Here is a 24,405-nt window from a genome sequence, read left to right as displayed (position 1 = left end):
AATAGAATTAAATTTGCATTCATCAAACTATATAGGCTGCTGTTTCAAGTAATTTATCGTTTAAATACAAAGTAGTTTTGTTGATTGGAATAAAAATTTTTCTGAGATAAAAAATCTATCTTTATTTAACATGAATAAGTTTGCATATAAAAAAATATTACGTTACAGTATCTGTGTATGTTTTTACTAAACTCTCAATTTTGTTGGTTCAAATAACGTTTTGTTTACAATAGTAACAAATTATTTTGTGTCTTGGTAGTAATATTTAGTCGAACGTATCGGACTAAATATTTTAGTTAGATGAAATATATTTTATGTTTTGCAACAAATTTTTTTTCTCAGTGTGCGTATTTGACAACGATTCTTTCGATCCGACAAGTGATTCGAATAGTCCGCAAAAATTTTCCCATTCGACAAAGTCCCCGGAGAATTTCGGTAACGAGATGCGAGGTAATTGTAAAGACATCATACCGGAAGATTCTCGTAATGAGATATCGCTTATCGAAGCAGTTGCGTTTTGATTGCCGAGAGAATTTACAATGAGATCGGCGAAATGATCCGCGGCTTCATGGTAGGCATCCTCAGCGGCATAGAACTCCTCCGTGGTGAAGTATCTGACTGTACGTTGCTCCTCGATCGTAGCTACCTGAAGAAGCCAGACGTGTATCCGTTGGCATTTTTCCCAAAATGCTTCTAAGTGGTCCAATCGATTCTTCGCTTTGTATTGGATCATATTTTGCCTTGCCAATTTTTTTGAAGTTGGCGAGCACTTACTTCATCGAAGCAATTATAAAGGTGAGTGTGTGTATGTGTGTAAGTACAAGCGTGTTTTGTGTATTATATAAATGTACGCTGTGAGTGTGCAGTATAAATGCACGGTGTACGGTGTGATTGTGCGGTATAAATGTTTGGCGTGATTGTGCGGTGTAAACGTACGGTGTGATTGTGCGGTATAAATATACGGTGCGAATGTGCAGTATAAATGTACGGTGTACGGTGTGATTGTGCGGTATAAATGTACGGTGCGAATGTGCAGTATAAATGTATAACTGTTTGATAGGACGGTACAATGTAAATGTACAATGTATAATGTACGGCGTGAGTGTGCGGTATAAATGTTCGATATTAAATATAGACGTTACAGTTGTGCATAAAATGCTGAGCGTTAGTTTAATCGCCGCGGAAATCGGAATGTATTAAAGGACTTCACGCGATGCAGAAAAACCCTGTCAGCTGTTTCGCCGATCTATTATGGGCATGCGGTCGATGACCGCGTGACGTTACGCGACGCGTGCCGGTGTTTTTGTGCCGTGTTTTGACGCACGGTCTTAGCGTCGTTTTCGATATATCGAACACGCTCCTTTTACTGGTTCGGTTATTAATTAATTACTTCGCGTAGATGGGAAATCGCGGGGATATGCCGTGCCGACGAGAGCAGCTCGTCGGAGGTAGCTCTCCTTTCTATCCCGGTAACTGATTGCAACGGCGGTGCGGCGGCGGAATCTTATGCCGTGGTCGAGATCACTCGACAATATCGGAGATCGCTCCAATATTCTCTTTGGCGGAATTCAAATGCAATCTGGATCTTAGCCGTAGGCCCGAAACCGAGAGTGCTCGGCTGAGGAGGAATTCGCTCCACCTTCTGTTCGAGGCTTTAGGCGCTTTCTAGAATCGGTTCTAGGTTCGGATCGCTATCGCAAGTGGAATCGGAATCTGGGTGCCGTGATTACGCTGAGGGCCTTTTTATACCCCGATAATTAATCCCGCGCCGGCGTAAAAACGGGATGCCCCCACCGAGCGGCGGAAAAACGGTGCGGTACGGATCCACTCGGTGGAGCGCGGCGGAGCCGGGCGCGGGGGTTCTTTTTTTTTGTACGCAGGGGAAATCATCATGGATACCCCCTCTCCCCGGGGAGGGAGAGGGGATTATGCCGGACTACTACCGGCTAAAACCCCTGCGGGTGTCCTCCACGGCGATGACACGGGGGGGCCACGGATACGCCACCGGCATTCTTCCGCGGCCCCCCCCACCGCGTTCCCTCGTTATAGCCGGGAGGGAGGACACCCGTCCACCTCCCGGCTCCGCCTCCTGGGGTCTGTCCCGGTAGGAGATCCCCCGCTCCCCCGGGTACCCCTCGTCGTAGTCCCCAGACACGGGGCCTCTTCCACTGCTGGGCGGGGCGGGGGGGAGGAGAGGGGGCCGCACGAATAGGTCACAGGACCTCCCGCAGCCCCAGAAACCTCCCCCCGTGTACGCCCCGCTTACCTCCTCGTTCTTTGCAGTGAGGGGGGGAGAATAGCCTCAAAAGAGGCTCCTCCCCCTACTCAGGTCACATCCCGCGGGGGGGCCAGTGGCCCAGGAAGCCTCCTCCTCCCTCGCCGGGTCCTCCTGGCTGCAGCCGCCTCTCCTCGCGTCCCCGCCGGGGGGGGCATCATCCGCCGGTTCCTCTCCGCCTCCTCCTTACTCCGCATGACCTCTTCACAGAAAGAGGCCACTGCTCGCCACTGCTCCTCCCCCGCATCATAGCCCGCACCACGGCGCAGAGGGAGAGATCCTCCCCCACCAACCAGGGCACGGCGCTGCACCTCCCATGCCGGACAGGCCTCGAGAGTGTGCTGCGCCGTGTCCCGGTCCCCACCGCAGTGGTGGCACCCGGGGGTTGCTTCCCTCTCGATGCGGCACAGGTAACAATCGAAGCAACCGTGCCCAGTCATCACCTGCGCCACCCGGAAGGCGATGCGCCCCCAGGTCCTCCCCATCCACTCCCTGAATACAGGGAGAACGGCCCCCACCACTCTTTGACCCTCGTGGGCCGGCCCGGCTAATTGCCGTTGCCAATCCACGAGGACCCACTCCGCCGCTCTACGACCGATGGCCCTCTTGGCCCCCGGACCCACAATGGTTCCCCCCCCCACGGAGCTCCCTGACCCCCCAGTATGCAGTCGCTTGTCCACGTGCCAGGAGCTCCAGGGGGGTAAGCCCGCCAAAACCGCCGCCGCCGCATACGCGACCGTGCGGTACGCGCGCGCAGCCCTCAAAATTATGGGACGATGCACCCCCCGCAGCACGCCCCTGATCCTGTTGGACCCTGAGGCAGCATCCGCCCAGATCGGAGCCCCGTAAAGGGCCACCGATCCGACCGTGCCCACATATAACCTGCGGACACGGCCATCCGGCCCCCCCAAGTTGGGTAGCAGCCTCGCCAGTGAGGTCGCCACCCCCCCCCCATCCTGGGGGCCAGCTGGGCAAAGTGCTCCTCGAAGGTCCACCTTCCGTCCAGGTGGAGACCCAGATATTTCATCCGGATCCCCACCTGGACGTCGTGCCCGTCCACCACGAAGGTGAGCCTGGGGGGGGCCCCCCGGGAGCCGTCGTGAAAAAAGACGGCCTCCGTCTTCCGGGGGGCCACCTCCAGGCCCAATACCTTTATACCGCGGACCACCCCGGCCACCGCGATATTGCCCAACGCGAACGCGTCCCTCCAGTCCCTCCCCCCGGCCACCACCAACGTGTCGTCTGCATAACAGACGACATGGCAGCCGTGGGGGAGGATCCTCCCCAACACCTCATCGTACGCGATGTTCCACAGCAACGGGCCCAATACAGACCCCTGCGGAACACCGCGCACGATGGGCCGCCGCCTGCACACCCCCTCGGCATCGCGATAGGAGATGCTCCTCCCCATGAAATAGTCCCGGATTACCCTGGACAGGTAACCCGGGACCCCGTGCGCCAGTAACCCCGCCCCTATTTTGTCCCACGGGAGGGTGTTAAATGCGTTGGCTATGTCCAAGGACACAGCCAACGCCACCCCCCCCCGTGCTGGACTATCCGGTCCGCAGGCCCGCAGACAATCGATCGCGTCGATGGTCGACCGGCCCGCCCGGAACCCGAACTGGCGGTCATTGAGCCCCTCAACCTGTTGCAGGTGCTCGTTAAGACGCCCCACCGATACACGCTCCATCAGCTTACCGACCTCGTCCAACAAACAGAGAGGTCGGTAAGCCGATGGGTCATCGGGGTCCCTCCCTCCCTTCGGGAGGAGGACTAGTCTCGCCTCCTTCCAAAGGGAGGGGAAGACCCCCTCCCTGAGGCACCTCGTGAAGAGGTACTTCAGAGAGCCGCCAACCTCCCCCATGACCAGGGCCCAGATCTTGCCCGGGATGCCGTCCGGACCAGGGGCCTTATTCGGCTTCATCCTCCGGACGGCATCCCCCATCTCCTCCGCTGTCACCTCCCAGCCCTCCCTCCATTCGGGCATACGGTCCGAAAGGGGGAAGGGCACTGCGCCCCCGGCTCTCCCGGGGAAGAGAGTCTCAACCACCCCCCCGAGGAAGCCAGGGACCAGGGACTCCGTGGTCGGAGGCAGCCGCGGCCTCAATTTTTTGAGGACCATTCTATACGGGCGCCCCCACGGATCCTCATTCAGGGAGGCGAGCAGTTCCTCCCAGGCCCTAGTTTTAGATCTCCCGATGGCAGCGCCGAGGGAATGCCGGGTCTCCTGATACTCCCCCCGCGCCTGCTCAATACAGGCCTCGCTACGGTTCCTCCTTCGCATACATCTTTGAAGCAGTGTTGTCAGGTGGGTCAGGTTTTTCGCGCATGCGCGACAGTAATGGCGGCTAACCAGCGCTGTATCACTGGTACCTGGTATCAGGTATCACATGAAAGATTTGGCGGGCTGAAGGAAAGTTACTGTATTACTGTATTTTATATTATGCGTGTGTGTAAACACATATGCATATATACGCAGATAAAAATGTGTGCCGTTGATTACTCGGAATAATTTTCTAAGAGAACATTTTTTCGGGCGACCAGCGGCACACCTTTTTGTCTGTATTAGATACTTTATTGAGGCCGCGTTCACTGCGCATGCGCGAAAAACCTGACCCGCCTGACAACACTGCTTTGAAGTCGGCGTCTGGCCCGGACCGAGGCGTCGCGAAGATTCGCAATCTCCTCGGTCCACCAGTACGCCGACCTCCTCCCGCATCCTTTCCTTACCCTTGGCATCGATGCGTCACAAGCTCCCCAGAGAGCACCGCGAAGCCTCGATGCCAACTCCTCCACCCCTTTTCCCTCCCATGCCAAGGAATCCTCCCCCCAGACCCATAGCGTGGCCTGCATCGAGGCCATCAGGAGGTCCGGGTTTAGCTTGGTGAGGGACCACCTGCGTTCCTCTCGAGTGTCCGGTCCAGTGGGCGGATGTCGGGCGGCCAAACTGAGCTCGATGTACCTGTGATCCGACAGGGTCTCGAGCTCGGCGGCCACCCTCCATCCCCTCATCATGCGCAAGGCCGCCAGGGAGGCCCACGTCAAATCGACAATGGACCTCCCCTGCGGCCTCACGCACGTGGCAACGGACCCGACATTGAGCAGGGTCAACCCAAGTGATCCTGCCCAGTCCCGCAGCGCTTCCCCGCGCCGATCCTCGGATGGGCAGCCCCAACTCCCAGATTTGGAGTTGAAGTCGCCCATCACGAGGACCGGCCCGGGAAGGCTGCTCCTCACAGCCTCCTCTATCTCGCCGAGCTCGGCTTCAAACTGGGCCAGGCTCAGCGAGGGAGGGAGGTACACTCCCAGAACACAGGTGGTCCCCCACCACATCATCACGAAGTGCCGACCCCTAATCCCCATCCCGCAAGGGGGCGACACCTCGTCGTTCCTCCGCACGACGGCCACCAGGGGGACGGCCCCCCCCCAAGCACCCGCCTGGAAACCAGGACGGGTGGTCGGGAGGGGCCGCGTACGGCTCCGATACCACGTCCAACCCACACCCACGCTCCGCCATCGTGTGCAGGAAAAGATCTGCGCACGGCGGACGTGGTTGAGGTTGGCTTGCAAGATAGATAGGGGCGCTGGCTTACCCTTATTCATGGGCGTCCCCTATTTTCATCCTCTCCTCCGTCAACTCCTTCTCCTTTTCCCTCTCCTTCCCTCCTATCCCATTCCTAGGGAGCCTCCGCTCTTTCGGTGGCGGCTCCGGCTGGGCCTGCTGCGGCGCTCCTTGCGGCTGATGCTGCTGCTGCCGCTGCCGCTGCTGCTGCTGCCGCAGCTGCTGTCGCCTCTGTCGCCGCTGAGGTGCGAGAGTGGGCGAGGCCCGTCCCGGGAGCTGTCCGCAGCCAGCTCCTCCCATCCGGTGATCCGCCCTTTTACCCGCATCTGCGCACGGTAAACAGCGGGGGACCGACCGACACGAGGGGGCCATGTGCCCCACCGTCCCGCACCTATAACAGGTGCGGGACCTATCCTCGGTATCGCTGCACCTGGCTGCGACATGCCCCCCCCCTCCAACACTTAAAGCAGTGGGAGGGACGTGCCACAGCCAGCTCCACTTTCGGATGGCGGTCGTCCATCCTATCCTGATGCGGGTGGCTGAGGCCAGGTCGTCCGCCGCTCTGACTGGGCAGCGGACCCAGGCCACACCCATCCCGTTGGCGGGCCTATTGATAGAGACCCTCATCTCCTCCGGCCTGGCAATGCCTCTGTCCGCAATGGCGGCTACCACCTCTTCCACCGTTACCGCCTCGTCCAGTCCCCGGATACGGATCGCTGCCATCGGCCTCACTATTCTTACAGAGGGGTCCTCGGCGAAGATCCTCCGCATTTCCGTGGCAAGGGCCTCCGCCTCTATTCTTACAGAGGGATCCTCGGCGAAGATCCTCCGCATTTCCGTGGCAAGGGCCTCCGCCTCTATTCTTACAGAGGGGTCCTCGGCGAAGATCCTCCGCATTTCCGTGGCAAGGGCCCGCCTGGGCGCGGGGGTTCTCACCCAGGGCTCTTCGGGCGCCCTCGGCTGTTGTCGGCGCGGCTTGCCGACGGCTTCGGCCGTTGATCGGTTTGAAATTATCGGTTAATCGGCGCGACGCGGCGCGCCCCTGCCCCTGCCCGGCGGTTGTTTTCCGGGCGGCAGCTTCCGGCTGATGTTCGGCCGGGAAAACGTAACGTGCAACGGAGGTGCATCGTTACATCATCCCCCCCCCCCTAGAATGTGCCTGAATTCGAGGCACTCTACGCGATGTTCGGCGTATTTCAGCCCGACGGACGGACGGACGGACGGAAACGAGACGAGTTAAAAAAAAAAGTACGGAAAGACGGATTCAGTCGCTTATTCTATTTTACGGTGGTATCGTAACTTGCCGTCCCTGCGGAAGCGGAGGATCCATCGGCCCTGCGGTGTCCTGGGCTTGTACCTCCGGCTGACATGTACCGCAAAATGCGGTACCTCGAACACGAGGCTGGGCTCGACTTCGACTCTGATGGGCGGCGCCGGAATAGGTCCCATTGGCCTCAGGATCTCCGACTGATGCTCCGGTGTCGCTCTGGCTGGTGGTGGCGGTGGCCTCTCGTAAGGCCTCGTTGGTCGCCTGCAGTGTTGTGTAGTACCTAGGTACTTGTACCTAGGTACTGTAACTAGGTACAAATTTACGTACCTAGTTACTGTACCGAGGTACTTCTTTTCTTCGGTATCTATACCTATACCTAGATACAATTTCTTGTGTACCGGTACCTAAAACGTAGTATTATTTTAGTTACTTTTTGGATGATATATTTTTATGGAATTAATTGGTTACTGCGTCGCCGTGCGGCGCAGCAAGCATTTCCGCATCCCGCGCCGGCTGCGTGCCACGTCCAGTGTGTACGTGCACGAGTGCTGTAGTCAAGAATCCTAAAACTTGCATCATTCCAAGTTGATTATTTCTTGACGATAAAATATAAAGTATGAGTGTGACGTGCAACATGTGTGATGATACAGTCGATGCAGATGATCCACCTGTACCAAATAAAATACTTTCGACAAATAATGACAATAATAATGTTGACGCAGATTCAACTGTGAACGTTATTGGTCGTTTACCAACTTACTTGTCTAATTATTTTAAAATTAAAGAAGTCAAAGGGACTTCGTTAATCGTGGAATGCACACAATGCATTTGTTCAAAAACACTTTCTACGCTCTTAAACAGTACTGGAAATTTATACAAATATTTAAGGGTGAGTATTTTTGCATGTTATTTGAATTTGAGGTTATTAAAGATTTTTTCTCTTCATCTCTTGTTACACAATTATTCTTCAATTATTCTTTGACCATCAATTATTATTCAAACTACTTCTGATAATTATTATTTATTTATATATTTACAGCGACTTCATCCAGCTATCCAAAAATCAATAAAACAAGTAAAAGACAAATCCCTGAGCGAAAATAATTCTCAATTAAAGAACAACAACAAACTTCAAAACAAAAAATCTCTATGGACTGCAAATATAAAAAATGAAGAAAAAAAGAAAAAAAAAGAAAAGGTTTGCCTAAATATTTATATACTTATTTATAATTTATAAAGACATGTATATATATTTATATATTTATATATAATCTGTATAATGAAATATAAAATTAAAATTCTAATTTATATAATCCTTATGTACAATTAATATTTTTTACTTTTATGGATTAATATTGTATTATTGATTTTCAGGTGAATAAATTAATTGAGCAATTTATTATTCAAAAAATGCAACCAATATCTTTGGTAGAAGATCCATATTTCATAGAATTAATTGAAGGGATATCTGGTATAAAACCAATATGTAGACGGACCCTTCAAAATCATTTGTTGAGTAAGATGATGTCTATAAAATCCAATATGATAGCTACTTTTGAAAAACAACCTTGGTTTTGCACTACAGCAGATATCTGGAGCATCAATAATAAATCGTACATGGGTGTAACCTGCCATTTTATTGATGAAAATTATCAGAGGAAATCATACATGTTATCTTGTAAGCGAATTATGTTTGCGCATACCCACTCTGTGATTGCGAATGCTCTGTATGAAATACACAAAGAATATAATTTGAAATCAAAAATTGTTGGTATTATAACAGATAACGCAGCTAATTTCGCAAAAGCTTTTAAAGTATTTCATACAGAACAATCGGTATCACTGCTGGATGAATTAGATGATCCTGAAGTAGATACCTTAACAATCGATTTTAAAAGTGGTCTAGATGATGGTGATGAATCTGAAATTAATCTTCCTAAGCAATTTCGGTGTATTGCTCATATATTAAATTTACTCGCATCTCGTGATTCATTGAAAGCTCAGAATGATCAGTCGTATTGTAAAATATATACGTCAACTTTTCGAAAGACAACCGATATTTGGAATTAGTCAGTCGACAAAAGCAGCCGATATATTTTACGAGATTTGTAAATGTCGCTTAAAAATACCTTGTAAAACAAGGTGGAACAGTTATTATGATAGCATTAAAGCTTTATTAAACGTAAAAAATAAATTAGAAGATGTTTGTGAAAAATTAGAAAAGCCCAAATTTACAGATAGTCAAATCTCTTTTATGGAAGAATATATAAAGGTTATGGAACCTATTGCTTCTGCGCTTGACTTTCTGCAAGGTGATAAGTATTCTTGTTTTGGTCATGTGTTGCCTGTTCTCTTCCAAATGAAACAACAATTAGAAAAATTGGGACATTTACATTTTTGTAAAATTTTACGCGACACTTTAGTGACAGCTCTGGAAAAGATTCGGAAATATAATTGATTTGACGAATACAAACAGTCAATATTATATATTAGCAACTGTTACTATTCCAAAATTTAAATTAAAATGGCTTGCAATGTCCGACTGTCCAAATTCAAAAGAATTGTGCGAAAATGTGTTATTAGAAGAAGCACACTCTTTTTGTAAAGACGTAAATAATGTAGAAAAGTCTTCTTCAGAATCAGAGGAGGATACTTTCTTCTGTTTTCTACACGATAAAAATATTAATAAAACAAATAGTGATATTGATATTACAATATCAGATGCTACCAAACCATTGGATGTAAAAGTGCAATGTTTAACATATTTGTCTGACAAGTCAAAAGATTTGAATTCTTTGGATAAATATCCTATTATAAAAAAAATGTATATAAAATATAATACACTTTTACCAAGCTCTGCGCCTGTTGAGCGTATATTTAGTGCAGGGCAACAAATTTTAACGCCGCGACGAAATAACTTATCTGACGAAAACTTTGAATGTTTAATGTTTTTGAAACATAATGCATAAACACACACAAATGTGAAACAATATAATGAATAAATTAAATAAATTGAGAGTACTAACTTAAGACTACTAACTTTATAAGAGTTACTTTATTTTTTTGACCAACAATTCCAACATGTTAAATTAACAAGAAATATTTATGTATATCCTATTCAAAAGAAGGCATGTACATATAAAAACACGTATAATAATATTAATAACTGTCTAAAAATGAATCAATGTATATACTGTTTCATTTAAAAAATACTAAATACTAAATATTATTTATAAATACATGAAATCATAAATGCCTACTCTAAAATTTTGTTGATAAATAAAAATACCTGTAACTAGGTATTTTATAGGTACATATGAAGTACCTCTACCTCGGTACATTTTTTCCAGAGTACCTGTACCTGTATCTAGGTACTGAAAATAAAGTACCTTGCACAGCACTGGTCGTCTGGCTAGTGATGGCGACGGTTGCGCCAGGAATAGCTGGCGCTTCCTCTCGTTTTCACGGTCGGAACGTTGGACAATCCCGACTCGTGGCGGCCGCGGCTTTGGCGGCTGCTGCGGCTCAGATGGCGGAGCCGGTGGCGCGGACTGCGCCTCGGTGTCGGCGGGCTCGCCGAGGTACTCCTCGATCGCTCTTAGAATATCTTCGTTACTCGACATCTCGAACTCTTCTGACGATCCGGCTCATGCTAGTCGTCGTTGTCTGCTTCGTTGTCAGTGTTATTGTTTATCGTGTCGTCGTCCTCGATGTCGTCTCTTTGTTCGGTTGCTGATTTTAAATCTTGTATGTGTATATGTCGCAACCACTTCTCTCGTTTGCTTCGTAGATCCACGATCACTGGCAAATTAGCCGACGGATCTCGTAAGGCCCGCTATACTTTGGCGCCAATTTCGCGTTGAAGCTCTCTGCTTTCTTTGACAAGAGAGGTTCTTTTCTCCACACCCACTCGCCGATTTTTGGTTTCCACGCTCGTCTTCTTAGGTCGTAGTGATGCTTCTGTTTTTCGAAGGCTCTGGCGAGGTGGATTCGGACCAACTCGTATGCTTCTTCAAGAGATGTCAGCTTTTCGTCTCACGTCTTCTGATCCTTTCCGGTAAACTGTGCGATCATTGTTTTTATTGTCCTGTTTGTTCGTTCTACCGGATTGCAGTGCGGAGCATATGCCGGTGTCGTAATATACTTATTCTGCACTCTCTATCTCTGCTCCAGTTGTTTCGATCTTAGCTGGGTACCGTTGTCGAATAGTATACTGTCCGGTTTTCCGTGCCTAAGAATAACGTTATTCGTTACGGCTTGTGTGACAGCGTCGGCGGTCGCCTTACGCAGTCTACCCACTTCGAGAATCGGTCTAGCATTACCAGTAGCCAGGTGTGGCCCTTTTTGACCGTGGTAATGGCCCGACAAGGTCAATGCTGACTTGTTCCCAAGGCTTTTTAACAGTTCCCAGGTAGCACACGGTCGTTTTATATACGTTTCTTAAACATATCCAATATTCTTTAACCGTAAAGCATTAATAAGAAACATTCCTATAGAAACGCTTTTAAAACCATAGTTAAGGAAATGTATTTTTCACGTTTCTATAGACAAAGTAAAAACTAATTTTTATTAATTTCAAATTAATTTTAAACTATATATGTACATATACATACTGGGTGTTAAAAAAGTCTGGACACGGTCGAATATCACGATAAGGAAGAGTTTTACTAGAAAGTGTTTCAGACAAAAGTTGTATGGTTTCGAGGGGGCCATGAGAAGGTACCATTGGTTTGACCTTGAAGAGTCATTTGAAGGTCACATGAAGGTCACCTTCAATTTCTTAAATGGAATACTATATTTTTATTGCATATTTTTGTAGCTTATCTCGAGGGCTTTCCAAAACACTATAAGTAAGTTAATTTTCATTAAGTACTTTCCGAGTTATGAGGCTCGAAATCATTTCTTAATTTTGCATAAACCATAAAATATCTAGCAAGATATTCATTTTTCGATTATCTTACCTTAATACTTTTATGTACAAAATAATGAGAGGAATCGATTGGTGTAAAGAAAACACAGTTGTTTTTGAGAAAAAATATGTAATTGTTAATTGCAAATTAACTGTATTTCAAAATAAATATAGAAGAATGCTGTATGCAACTAAGAATTATCATATACATTTAAATATAATATGCATAGGAATGATATAATATGCAATAAAAATCGAGATATAAATTAAAAATTTATAATTAAATGATATATATTTAGATAGTTAGATTATGTATGATCAGCGTTAATGATTAACAGATCAATAAATAAACAATAAATAAATAAAATTATAGAACTTACATACATATAGTAAAAGATATATATTTTAGCAGTGTTATAATTATAATTAATAATCATCATTATCGTATACACTTAAATATAATATATGTATGAATGCTATAATATACAGTAAAAATCGAGATATAAAATAAAATATAGGCACAATTAAAATAATATATCATATTTAGATAGTTAGATAAATAAATAATATAGAATTTATATATGTTAGCAGAATTATAACAAATTATCCGGTATTTGCAGATATTTTTAGATGAGCAGATAAATAAATTTAAAATAACTATATAAGAATCTAGGCTCTGTGTATAAAACATAAACTCAAATTCAAAGGCCATAAGAGCTAAACGCGGATGATAGTGCGTAAGTTTCAACGAGAAAATAAGTTTTTCGTTGAAACTTATTTGTGTGCACAGGGCACAAATTTTCTTGGTACGATACCAAGCAAATTTAAATAATTCTCAATTCGAGAATTTATTTAATTATTATCCCTCTTCCCCCCTGTAATGTTGTAGGCGAGAAAAATATCGGGCCGAAAGTCGCTGAATCGGGAATCGAACCCGAGTCTTTCGCTTGCCGGGCGACTGCTCTTACCACTGAGCTATTCAGACCCCTCAACTCGATACTTCTCGGTCGCCTACAATTATATATTAAATTGAAGAATAACGCCATCTTCCGCCGGCGTGAATTTTAAATAACTATATAAGAATCTAGGCTCTGTGTATAAAACATAAACTCAAATTCAAAGGCCATAAGAGCTAAACGCGGATGATAGTGCGTAAGTTTCAACGAGAAAATAAGTTTTTCGTTGAAACTTATTTGTGTGCACAGGGCACAAATTTTCTTGGTACGATACCAAGCAAATTTAAATAATTCTCAATTCGAGAATTTATTTAATTATTATCCCTCTTCCCCCCTGTAATGTTGTAGGCGAGAAAAATATCGGGCCGAAAGTCGCTGAATCGGGAATCGAACCCGAGTCTTTCGCTTGCCGGGCGACTGCTCTTACCACTGAGCTATTCAGACCCCTCAACTCGATACTTCTCGGTCGCCTACAATTATATATTAAATTGAAGAATAACGCCATCTTCCGCCGGCGTGAATTTTAAATAACTATATAAGAATCTAGGCTCTGTGTATAAAACATAAACTCAAATTCAAAGGCCATAAGAGCTAAACGCGGATGATAGTGCGTAAGTTTCAACGAGAAAATAAGTTTTTCGTTGAAACTTATTTGTGTGCACAGGGCACAAATTTTCTTGGTACGATACCAAGCAAATTTAAATAATTCTCAATTCGAGAATTTATTTAATTATTATCCCTCTTCCCCCCTGTAATGTTGTAGGCGAGAAAAATATCGGGCCGAAAGTCGCTGAATCGGGAATCGAACCCGAGTCTTTCGCTTGCCGGGCGACTGCTCTTACCACTGAGCTATTCAGACCCCTCAACTCGATACTTCTCGGTCGCCTACAATTATATATTAAATTGAAGAATAACGCCATCTTCCGCCGGCGTGAATTTTAAATAACTATATAAGAATCTAGGCTCTGTGTATAAAACATAAACTCAAATTCAAAGGCCATAAGAGCTAAACGCGGATGATAGTGCGTAAGTTTCAACGAGAAAATAAGTTTTTCGTTGAAACTTATTTGTGTGCACAGGGCACAAATTTTCTTGGTACGATACCAAGCAAATTTAAATAATTCTCAATTCGAGAATTCGCACTATCATCCGCGTTTAGCTCTTATGGCCTTTGAATTTGAGTTTATGTTTTATACACAGAGCCTAGATTCTTATATAGTTATTTAAAATTCACGCCGGCGGAAGATGGCGTTATTCTTCAATTTAATATATAATTGTAGGCGACCGAGAAGTATCGAGTTGAGGGGTCTGAATAGCTCAGTGGTAAGAGCAGTCGCCCGGCAAGCGAAAGACTCGGGTTCGATTCCCGATTCAGCGACTTTCGGCCCGATATTTTTCTCGCCTACAACATTACAGGGGGGAAGAGGGATAATAATTAAATAAATTCTCGAATTGAGAATTATTTAAATTTGCTTGGTATCGTACCAAGAAAATTTGTGCCCTGTGCACACAAATAAGTTTCAACGAAAAACTTATTTTCTCGTTGAAACTTACGCACTATCATCCGCGTTTAGCTCTTATGGCCTTTGAATTTGAGTTTATGTTTTATACACAGAGCCTAGATTCTTATATAGTTATTTAAAATTCACGCCGGCGGAAGATGGCGTTATTCTTCAATTTAATATATAATTGTAGGCGACCGAGAAGTATCGAGTTGAGGGGTCTGAATAGCTCAGTGGTAAGAGCAGTCGCCCGGCAAGCGAAAGACTCGGGTTCGATTCCCGATTCAGCGACTTTCGGCCCGATATTTTTCTCGCCTACAACATTACAGGGGGGAAGAGGGATAATAATTAAATAAATTCTCGAATTGAGAATTATTTAAATTTGCTTGGTATCGTACCAAGAAAATTTGTGCCCTGTGCACACAAATAAGTTTCAACGAAAAACTTATTTTCTCGTTGAAACTTACGCACTATCATCCGCGTTTAGCTCTTATGGCCTTGGAAATAAATTTAAATTAGTAAATATAGAAGAATGCTGTATGCAAGTAATAGTTATCATTATCATATACATCTAAATATAATATACACAGGAATGGTATAATATGCAATAAAAATCGAGATATAAATTAAAATATATGCACAATTAAATGATATATCATATCTAGATAGATCATAAATAATTACCTTTAACGAATAACAGATCAATAAATAAATAATAAATAATAAATAAATAAAATATAGAACTCATTTGCATATAGTAAAAGACAAGAAAAGATATATTTTAGCAGTATTATAAGGAAATAATAATAATAATGATGTCAATTAAACAAATTAAAGGAATAAAGGTGTAGAATATGGAAAACTCATTGCTGATAACCATAAAATGGGATAAACATGAAGTAGCTCTCCCGTGGCTTGTTTAGGATCAATCGCGTATGTGATCCTCTTAAAATATCGAAATTGATATGTAACCAATAGATTGATCGTTGCACAGTGATAAAACCTGAAAAAATAACAGAATATTAAAATGTAAAAGACCTAATGGCAAATGGAATATAAAGTAAGACAAATTTAGTAATTTAAGAAAGATATAATGTTAAATAGAAAAGAATAAAAGATCTTATAAAATTTAATGAGTTAAAGCTCTCAATGGATAGACTTACGTAAATAATAATAATTTTAGTTTAAATAACTAAAAGAAGTAAAAGAAGTAAAATGATAGAAACTTACTATTTGTGGGGAATGATATTTCTCTTTCTGGCCATATGCCACAGATCACAAGCTATATGGAATACATATGTAAGGAATACATATATAAATAATAAATCAGTATATAATATATTGATTTGGATTAAGATGTTAAAATTTGAAACAGATATATATAATTGTATTGAATAATTGATCTTAACAAGCGATACAACTAAAGTAAGGAGAAAGGATAGTGATATTAGCTAAAGGGATAAAGATGTAATATATCGAAACTTGTCGAGGTGTAATGAGATAAATCTTGAATGTAGACCTCTTGTGGTACTGTTTTATATGCAATAGCTGGGTATACGATATCCTTGGCGGGTTGACAGTTATTAATACCAGTTGATATATAAGTGATCGATTGATCAACGAATAACTATAGATAAATAATAATGATATATATACATATAGATGTGTACTAATATCGAAATTGATATGTAATCAATAGATTAATCGCTGTACAGTGATAAAATTTGAAAAGTAAGAATATCACGGTTAAACAACTAATTAAAAAGATCAGCGACAGTGAATAATAAGTTAATTTAAACAAATAATAAGTAATCAAGTAAAGGACAGAATAACAAAGAAACAAAGGATTCATAGAGCTAGTAAATTAATTGGTTGAAGTCCATGGAATTATGCAAAATTAAACAAGGCAAATAAATAAAGATGTAGTTATATGCAATGATGTAAATACGGAGAGCATGTATTGCTCGATTATATAAGTAAATCTTATAACAGGGAAGAAATAATAATAGCAGCAATAACGATAATTAACAATAAATTAATAATAAGTTAAAGAGGAATGGGTGACATTACAGTACTGATCATTAGAGATTGGTCGAACCATTTTTCTTGAATTGCTGCTTGGCATTTTTCTGATTTAGCTAATAGATAAAGGATGAATAAGAGGAAGAAAATAATAATATGAGAAAATATCAACTGTCACATACGAGTTTTGTAGAATAATAACAGGCTAAGCTATAAGTGGACGGTGATTGGCGGTATCGTTCTCCCAAATGTTTGACTTATAATAATTATATAATACCCAAGTAGCAAAATGACGTCATAATGACGGTTAATTTTGGTCACAAAATGACCAATTAGACGTCCTAAATTAGGTCTCATAAGACCCGAAAATGACGTCGATATGTCACATCCATGGGACGTCATTTTCTGACGTCCTATTGACGGCAAAAATAGGACCAATATATGACTTAATTAATAAAATTTTTGGCGTTTTCAAACGGTCAGGTTTGATCGATCCGGGGTAGTTTATTAGACGTCATTGATCAATCACAGCCATTCTTCTGAAGAATGTAACCATATATTCTTCAGAAGAATGGTTGTGATTGGTCAATGACATCTAGTAAACTACCCTGGGTCGATCAAACACAAACATTCAAAAACGCCATTTGATATTTTTTAACAATATATAACAGTTTTAGACATCTTCTTGATAGTTTGATAGATAACATGGTCACTATATGAATAGATATCATAAAATATGTATGTATAGAAGGATATTTTTATTCTTAATGTGTTTTATATAATAATTATTTCATGCATTGGTCATGTTATAACTATCAAAAAGATGTTCAAAAAACTGATATTATATAGATTATTAAGACATTACAATTTTTTCTGCAGATAAAGCACAACATGTACTTATTGTTTTATTTAATCATTGTAAAGGTTTTATATTTTTTAATAAAAGAACATTTCGTTTTTTACAGAGAACTCATTTTAATAAAAAAGATTTATACAAAAGATAAATAAAATATCAATATTTAAAAAAAAAATAACAATATTTATAAAGAAAAAAATATTTATGATAAACTACATAAGCATATTTAATACAAAATAGGAACATAATTTATAAAGAGAAAATATATTTATAGAAAATATATTTATAGATAATAATTATAGAAAATATATTTATAGAAAGGATGCGCATATTATTGCTTGAACAACATAATATTTAAATTCTAATCTTAAACTATATAATCTTATAGACTATTCAGATAAAATAAAAATAAACTCATGAAATCTCTTTCAAACATATAATTACAAAAACGTAATATAAAATGAAAATTTTGTTTTTAATAGATATACGAAAAACTAGGAAAAATATTTATAAAGTATACTTGGAAATATTAGGGAGATACTAGGAAAAATTAAATGCTAAAAAATGTAACTTATTGTTATAGACTATAATAGTTGTGTAATATTTGATTAATACTGAGATCTAAAATATTATATGAATAGTATTATTTGAATATTTCTAATTTATTAAGTAGTTAAAATAATTTATTTAATTTCTAATTTATTAAGTGTTAAGCAGTTAAATAAATAAAAAATAAATTTATTCATTAAATTTGATGGATTAAAGGAAACGAAACTCAAAAATTATTTTCATCAGGAAGAACTATACATTTTGCTATAACATCCTCAAACTGAACTATTACAAATTCGTTTGACAAGTCTTTTACATGAAATATATCTGTAAGTTTCGAATTATAGGGATATATATAATATGGATAATAAGATGAAAATTGTTTTCCATACAAAAATAGAATGTTATCATGGCGTCTAAGTAAAATATTATGAACTTGTATCACTTTTTTTCCTTTTAGATAACAATAACAATCTGCACTACGATATTGCCACACACAGACAATTAAATTTTTATATTTTATTTTCTTAAACATTTTATATTTATAAAGATTATTAACAGGAAATAGTTCTGAATTGTGTTCTAAAAAAAGCAAAGGAATATTATCAATTTCATGGTGCAAAATGTTATCTTGATTGGAAACATCAATTTCTTTTAACCGCCTAAAAATTTGTTTTAATGGTTTATGAGGAGATCTAACTAAATTTTTGAGACTACTTAAATAATTTTCGAAAGGGAATGCTGAATAGTTATCTAGTGGTCCAAACTTCTCAACATCATTGCTTAAATGACACAAAATATGAACATTGTAAATAAGAAATTGAGAGCCATAAATGTTCTCACAGTGTTTTATAAACATTATTAATAGCTCATTAGCTAACTGAGTACTTAATTTATTAATATATTTTTCAGAACACAATATAAAAATGCTGCAATGAAATAAAAGAAAATTTTCATATAATGCAATAGGTAGGATGTCTTTCAATGCTAAAGGACCTAAATAAATGAGAAACATTCTAAATTCTGTCCAACGTGCTTTCCAACGTGCAAGCTCAGTCAAACTACGAGATTTTCTATTAAATTCAACAGGAATGAATTTTCTGTAATAAATTAATCTCTCGGATATTAGATTTATTAAACGACCAGGCAAGCGTATCTTTAAATTACCACACATCCAAATATTTAAAAGTTTTCTCATAACACCTAAGCATACAGTATGCATATAATCAATTGGAAAACTTGTCACTAAACCAATTGGAAGTTTTAAAAGAGGAGAAATACCTGTATGATGATCTTCATCAATAAATAATTGAAAATCCAAATCTGTTCTTCTTGAAGCTGAGACACTTTTATAGATAATTCTATTTTGAACATATTCTCCAGTTTCTACACATTTATCGCAAGATGAATAACCGCCATGTGACTTTATACATTTTATGTAGGCTCTAACTGGAGCATCACAAATAAAACTATGAACTTTTACAGTATATAACTTATTTTCAAATAAAAATCCTTCGTGTAATAATTGAAATAATTCATTTACAAAGTCTTCTAAGAAAATATCAATTGGTGAAGGTTTAGAATCACCACAGTACATAGCAATGACAAAAGGATTTTCTTTAGGACAATTTTTTATCAAGCCTAAAATTGGCCATAATTGAATATTTGAACTTTTAAAAAGGGGAAGTCCATCTATATTGAAACTAATTTCTATTTCATTGTTTAATAACTGTAATGGCGTACACCGAGAAATAAATTGTTTCAGTGGCTGTAATAAGCCCATATAACATAATTTTCCTTTCTCTAATTGCCGACTTGGCATAGATAAATTTGTTTTTAATAGAGTACGACTATCTAATGGTAATTTTTTATGAAAAATGATTAGAATTTTTAAAAGCTTATTAAGGGCAGTTTGAGGAATTTTATATTGAACAGCCCAATATCTTAATTGAAAGAACAAATTTTCTTCGCCATTATCTTGAGATAAAGCAAGTGTATCTTCAATTAAAGATTTGGGTAGCAAATTATTAAATGGTGTGTTTTCATTAATAAAATCTTGACTTACACAGTCATAAGTTTCACTAATATTAATGAAATCATTTAAGTTGTGATTAAAATTAATAGCGGAACTATCTTGGATTTTTGCTTTTTTAATTCCTATATTATTTGTACTTAAATCGTGAATTCTATCAATATTATCATCAATGTCACGTTCATATCTTTTTTTATTTGTCTGTATCTTTTGACTGACCTTGTTTTTCTGTTGTATCTCCTTCCAAGTATTTCGTATATCTACTGCACTTCGTCGATATAATTGGCGAGTACTTACAATATTCTTTTTTTTATATTCAATTTTTCCAGCCATTTTTTAATTTTTTTCCTTATCAGAATAAAAATTAATTGTCTATCCTATTATTATTATTTTCGTCATCCTGCTTCTTTCTTTTCATTTGATTTTTCTGTCTGTCAGGAGCGTGCTTTAGCCAAATCTTAATACCATCCTCTATCTCCTTGTTAGTCACTCCAGATGTACGTTTGATGGATTCTAGAAGAAATTAACAGATCATACATGTCATTAAAAAGCATTTTATAGAAGAATATTAGCATTTCAAGTAGAAAAATATATTGATATGATATATAAATAAGTATCACACGAGTGAAATATACGCACCTACAATTACAGGCATAAATCTGAAAAGGGTCGTTTATTTAATCTTTTTCCATAGAAACTAAATTCTGATGCTAATGCATCTGTAAAAAGGTATCTCAAAATTCTTGATACTTTTGTAGAGATATCTCGTCCACCAATTGTACATAGAAAAGCAGTCTGAAAACATCGCAAAATTAAGATTTCACAACATGCACTTTTTAACATTGTAAGAAACAAATATAGTATAAAGAAATAGTATATGTGTATGTATTCTTTATACTATAAAAATATAGTATAAAGAATACATACACATATACATATATATACATACATATGCTATATTTCTTTCTTACAATGTTAAAAAGCATGTGTGAATATTACACGCACACACACACGCACGCACGCGCACACACACACACACACACACACACACACACACACACATATATATATATAGTAAAAAAATAAAAATTTTATATACCAGAATGTCTATTTGTGTCTTATCTTTAAGTGTTTGTTCTACATGATAAACATCATGTAAACTTTTCATGGGAAATTCAAAAGCAAAATCTTTTTGTAAGGGTAGTATTTCTTCTTTATTCCGCAAAAGGGCTAACATCTGTGAATTTTGTGTTTTTATGTGAGTTAAAAGATGAATAGCTTTCTCTTGGAAAACTGAAAAAATCATTTTAAGAAAAATTTACATTATTGTATTAACTTAAAAAAAAAATTTATTTTTTTTTATTTTTTTCTTATCTTTATACATCTTTCTCTCGCTCCTTCTATTAATAAATAATAAAAATTATGTTTCTAAATTTTTTGAAATAATTTATCATTAAATCCAAAGAAATAAAATAAAAAAGCATTTATTTCGTTTTTTATTTAGATTTTGTTAATATTAGAATATTTCAAACTTAATTTGTATTACTAAATGTAAAAAAAGATCTTAAGCAAACAAACTATACAAAAAATATCATACCTAATGATTCTGTTAAACTATCATCTGTAGGTGTGGTATGTGATGTTTTGTACGTATGAAATTTACTACTTTTATCTACATAGTCCAGAACGGATCTTGATGTAATTGTATTATACGAGTTAAGTTTTGAAGTATTATGTACAGTTTGTTCTATTACTTCAGCAGAATCTGCATCGGGAACAGAATCTGGCGTTTTGGGCGAATCTACATCAGATGAATCTGTTTTAGAAAAAAATTTTATAATGTTAGACAAATGTTTATAAAGTTATATATACATAAATGTTATTAACATAGTAATATTAAATTTACTTATTATTTTTAATATGTATAAAGAATGCATTCAAAATTATGTAGATAAGTAGAAATAGTAAAAAATTTCAGCATTATTTAATGCAAATTTTCTTTATAATAATGGAAAAATAAAATGTTAATATTATTATATTATTATAATAATATTAAAATTATAATAATAAAATTATATATATTACTGCTAAAATTATAATAACTAACTTTGTTCAGAAATCGGAATATTCTTTCGAGTATTTTTATTTGTATTAAAAAATTTCTTTTTTAATTTTGGAGGCCGAATATAGATATTATCATTTTCTTCCTCATCACTTGATATAAACCGATGGGGCACTGTTATTTTCCTTTTAAAAATCTCAACCTCTTGATTATCCGTTTGCAAATCAGATGTAACTTCTGACAATTTACATTTTTGTTGAGCCTTTTGTAAATCATCTAAAATAATTCCATTAATCAAATATCTATATTTCAAAATAAATGAACTTATAATGAACTTATAATGGAAATGATTATAATTACTAAATTTGCTTTTTACAACATAGAATGGAAATAGTAAATAATAAATTTTAGTAAAATACATAAATACATAATTTTTAAGCCCACAAGTTAATAAAACTCAAAAATCTGAAATATTAAATGTAAATATATAAATGTTTAAATATTAATTGTTAAATTATAAACGTTTTCTCATATTCTTTTCTTAACATAGATATCAATTTTAATTGAACAATAAAAATAAATAGTATAGAAATCATAAATAGTAAGTAATCTAACAAACAGTGTGCAACATGATTTTGTTTATCAAATTATGAGTAAAAATATTATAAATTAATTTTTCTTTTAATATTATATTATTAGATATTCATTGATATTACAGGAATTATATAGCATATATAATATATAATATAATATAATATATAATATAATATAATATATAATATAATATATATAGCATATATATAGCATATATAATATTTAGAAATATTTTAACAATTTTATTAACATTATTTTATAACAAATTGCTTTTTAATTTGGATTTATAAGAATTAGATTTTTAATTTTAAATTAAAAGAGATTATATAAAATAACATAATACATAAGTCAAGTTAGGGCCATTCCAGAATATGTTGTAAATGTCTCATTGCCAGTTGCCAAAGCATTGTGATCCAATTAGCGTCAAGCTAGTTCGACATTTGCAACGTATTCTGGAATGGCCCTTAGTTTACATAAGTAAATTAACTTATATAAAACATTATCACAATATTTTTTTATTTCTATAAATAATTAGTAAAATCTTTTATGCTTACCAGTTTCATATAAACACCTCAATATTGAATAAAGTTTCCACTTTTCAGTATCTGGATGTAATGTATTTTCTAATACTTTATTAAATGTTTTTGGATCTTTCATAGGTGGCCAAAAAACTTCTCTTTTTCGAGGAGTTATCCAAGTCTTTCTTACAACTGCAACATCACCTCCATCATCAAATTCAATTAATACATAAGACATAGTGATGTCAAACTATTCGTATTAATTAGCATAAAAAGTATCATGTAATCCTACAAGAATAATTTTTTTTATAAAAAAACTTAGAAAATGCATAGAGATATAATTACATTATTGTTATCTTTAATTTAACCTAATCTAATTTTTCTCAGTTTTTAAGAAGATGAAATAAATAAATATAGGTTAAGACACAACAAAATATCAAACTAGCTTGAGTAATACTTATACATATGCATTTTTACAATAAAAAATAACATAAATTACTTACTTGTAAATTAACTGGCGAGTAAAAATTACGATGCACGTGCTGTACACTAATGTGTTCACACCACAATCACATATAACTGCATGTAACCAGTAACTACAACCAATTTGATTGTAGCAATAATTACATGTAACTACACGTAACCACAGCTAATTTAATCTTCCCAATAATCACATGTAACTGCATGTGATCAATTAATATAATCGAACTTTCAGTTTGGCGCGAATGTTGCAGAATAGGAATAAACGCAGCATTTTCATGCGCATGCGCGAGTATGTAGGAATAAACCTACGCAGCACTTTTACACGCATGCGCGAATATGTTATAATTATGTATTGTATGCATTTACTGTTATGATTGCGTTTCGAAATTTATTGCTACTAATAAAAATCTCTAACGTACATAACGTGTATTAAACATTTTTAGCACTAATTTTCGTTGCTTTAATCATAAAATTGTGTAACAAATATATTAAAATTAATTTTGTAATTTTTATTTTATTATTAATCTATAATTATATATAAAATTAACCCAGATAACAATAGTAGTTATTTTGATGCGATTTGATATCAAAATAACTACTTTTGTTATTCAGGAGAAAAATAAAAACAGTTCTTATAAAAAGACTTTATATGGACGTCTTTAGAACGTCTTTAAAATGACGTCTTTGAATGGTTTAAAAATGACGTCTTTCAAATATCCATCGTTAGTCGCCGACGTCATAGACCAAAAATAGACGTCATTATGTCGTCTTCTGACGTCACTTTGCTACTTGGGTAATAACCTAATAACGAATGT

General features: G+C 38.3%; 4 protein-coding genes across 5 annotated transcripts; 1 reads left to right on the top strand and 3 right to left on the bottom strand.

Annotated features, from left to right (window-relative positions):
- Positions 1–4,864: 4,864 nt before the first annotated feature.
- Positions 4,865–5,638, bottom strand: LOC145964870 (uncharacterized). The gene has a single exon (XM_083088032.1). The coding sequence runs from the start codon at positions 5,636–5,638 to the stop codon at positions 4,865–4,867; it is 774 nt and encodes a 257-aa protein (XP_082944158.1).
- Positions 5,639–7,432: 1,794 nt separating this feature from the next.
- Positions 7,433–10,137, top strand: LOC145965437 (uncharacterized). The gene is made up of 3 exons (XM_083088977.1): positions 7,433–7,996; positions 8,147–8,305; positions 8,482–10,137. Exons 1-3 carry the CDS (start codon positions 7,724–7,726, stop codon positions 9,175–9,177), a joined length of 1,128 nt encoding a protein of 375 aa, XP_082945103.1. The 5' UTR covers positions 7,433–7,723; the 3' UTR covers positions 9,178–10,137.
- Positions 10,138–10,317: 180 nt separating this feature from the next.
- Positions 10,318–11,547, bottom strand: LOC145965436 (uncharacterized). The gene is made up of 2 exons (XM_083088976.1): positions 11,407–11,547; positions 10,318–11,338 (listed from the first exon to the last, which is right to left on the bottom strand). Exon 2 carries the CDS (start codon positions 10,728–10,730, stop codon positions 10,338–10,340), a length of 393 nt encoding a protein of 130 aa, XP_082945102.1. The 5' UTR covers positions 10,731–11,338; positions 11,407–11,547; the 3' UTR covers positions 10,318–10,337.
- An 8,774-nt stretch (positions 11,548–20,321) lies between these two features.
- On the bottom strand, positions 20,322–23,796 carry LOC145965116 (uncharacterized). 2 transcript variants are annotated; one of them, XM_083088455.1, is made up of 7 exons: positions 23,611–23,796; positions 23,144–23,395; positions 22,041–22,271; positions 21,531–21,749; positions 21,033–21,226; positions 20,573–20,728; positions 20,322–20,446 (listed from the first exon to the last, which is right to left on the bottom strand). In XM_083088455.1, exons 2-6 carry the CDS (start codon positions 23,343–23,345, stop codon positions 20,579–20,581), a joined length of 996 nt encoding a protein of 331 aa, XP_082944581.1. In that variant the 5' UTR covers positions 23,346–23,395; positions 23,611–23,796; the 3' UTR covers positions 20,322–20,446; positions 20,573–20,578. The 2 variants fall into 2 exon arrangements, with proteins under 2 accessions (XP_082944581.1, XP_082944582.1); XM_083088456.1 differs by having other exon boundaries at positions 23,144–23,311.
- Between the last annotated feature and the right edge of the window lie 609 nt (positions 23,797–24,405).

Source organism: Camponotus vicinus, unplaced genomic scaffold, assembly GCF_025532165.1.
Source record: "Camponotus vicinus isolate PSW18456_S1 unplaced genomic scaffold, iyCamVici1.0 SCAF_14, whole genome shotgun sequence".
NCBI lineage: Eukaryota > Metazoa > Arthropoda > Insecta > Hymenoptera > Formicidae > Camponotus > Camponotus vicinus.
This window is presented reverse-complemented; position numbering and strand designations above follow the sequence as displayed.

Coding starts and splice junctions, on each gene's coding strand:
- LOC145965116 (XM_083088455.1), bottom strand. CDS start 23,345: ATGTCTTATGTATTAATTGAATTTGATGATGGAGGTGATGTTGCAGTT. Junction 22,272..23,143: donor GAGGTGTTTATATGAAACTG/GTAAGCATAAAA, acceptor GAATTATTTTAG/ATGATTTACAAAAGGCTCAA. Junction 20,729..21,032: donor AGACACAAATAGACATTCTG/GTATATAAAATT, acceptor CGATGTTTTCAG/ACTGCTTTTCTATGTACAAT.
- LOC145964870 (XM_083088032.1), bottom strand. CDS start 5,638: ATGGGGATTAGGGGTCGGCACTTCGTGATGATGTGGTGGGGGACCACC.
- LOC145965437 (XM_083088977.1), top strand. CDS start 7,724: ATGAGTGTGACGTGCAACATGTGTGATGATACAGTCGATGCAGATGAT. Junction 7,997..8,146: donor ATTTATACAAATATTTAAGG/GTGAGTATTTTT, acceptor ATATATTTACAG/CGACTTCATCCAGCTATCCA. Junction 8,306..8,481: donor AAAAGAAAAAAAAAGAAAAG/GTTTGCCTAAAT, acceptor ATTGATTTTCAG/GTGAATAAATTAATTGAGCA.
- LOC145965436 (XM_083088976.1), bottom strand. CDS start 10,730: ATGTCGAGTAACGAAGATATTCTAAGAGCGATCGAGGAGTACCTCGGC.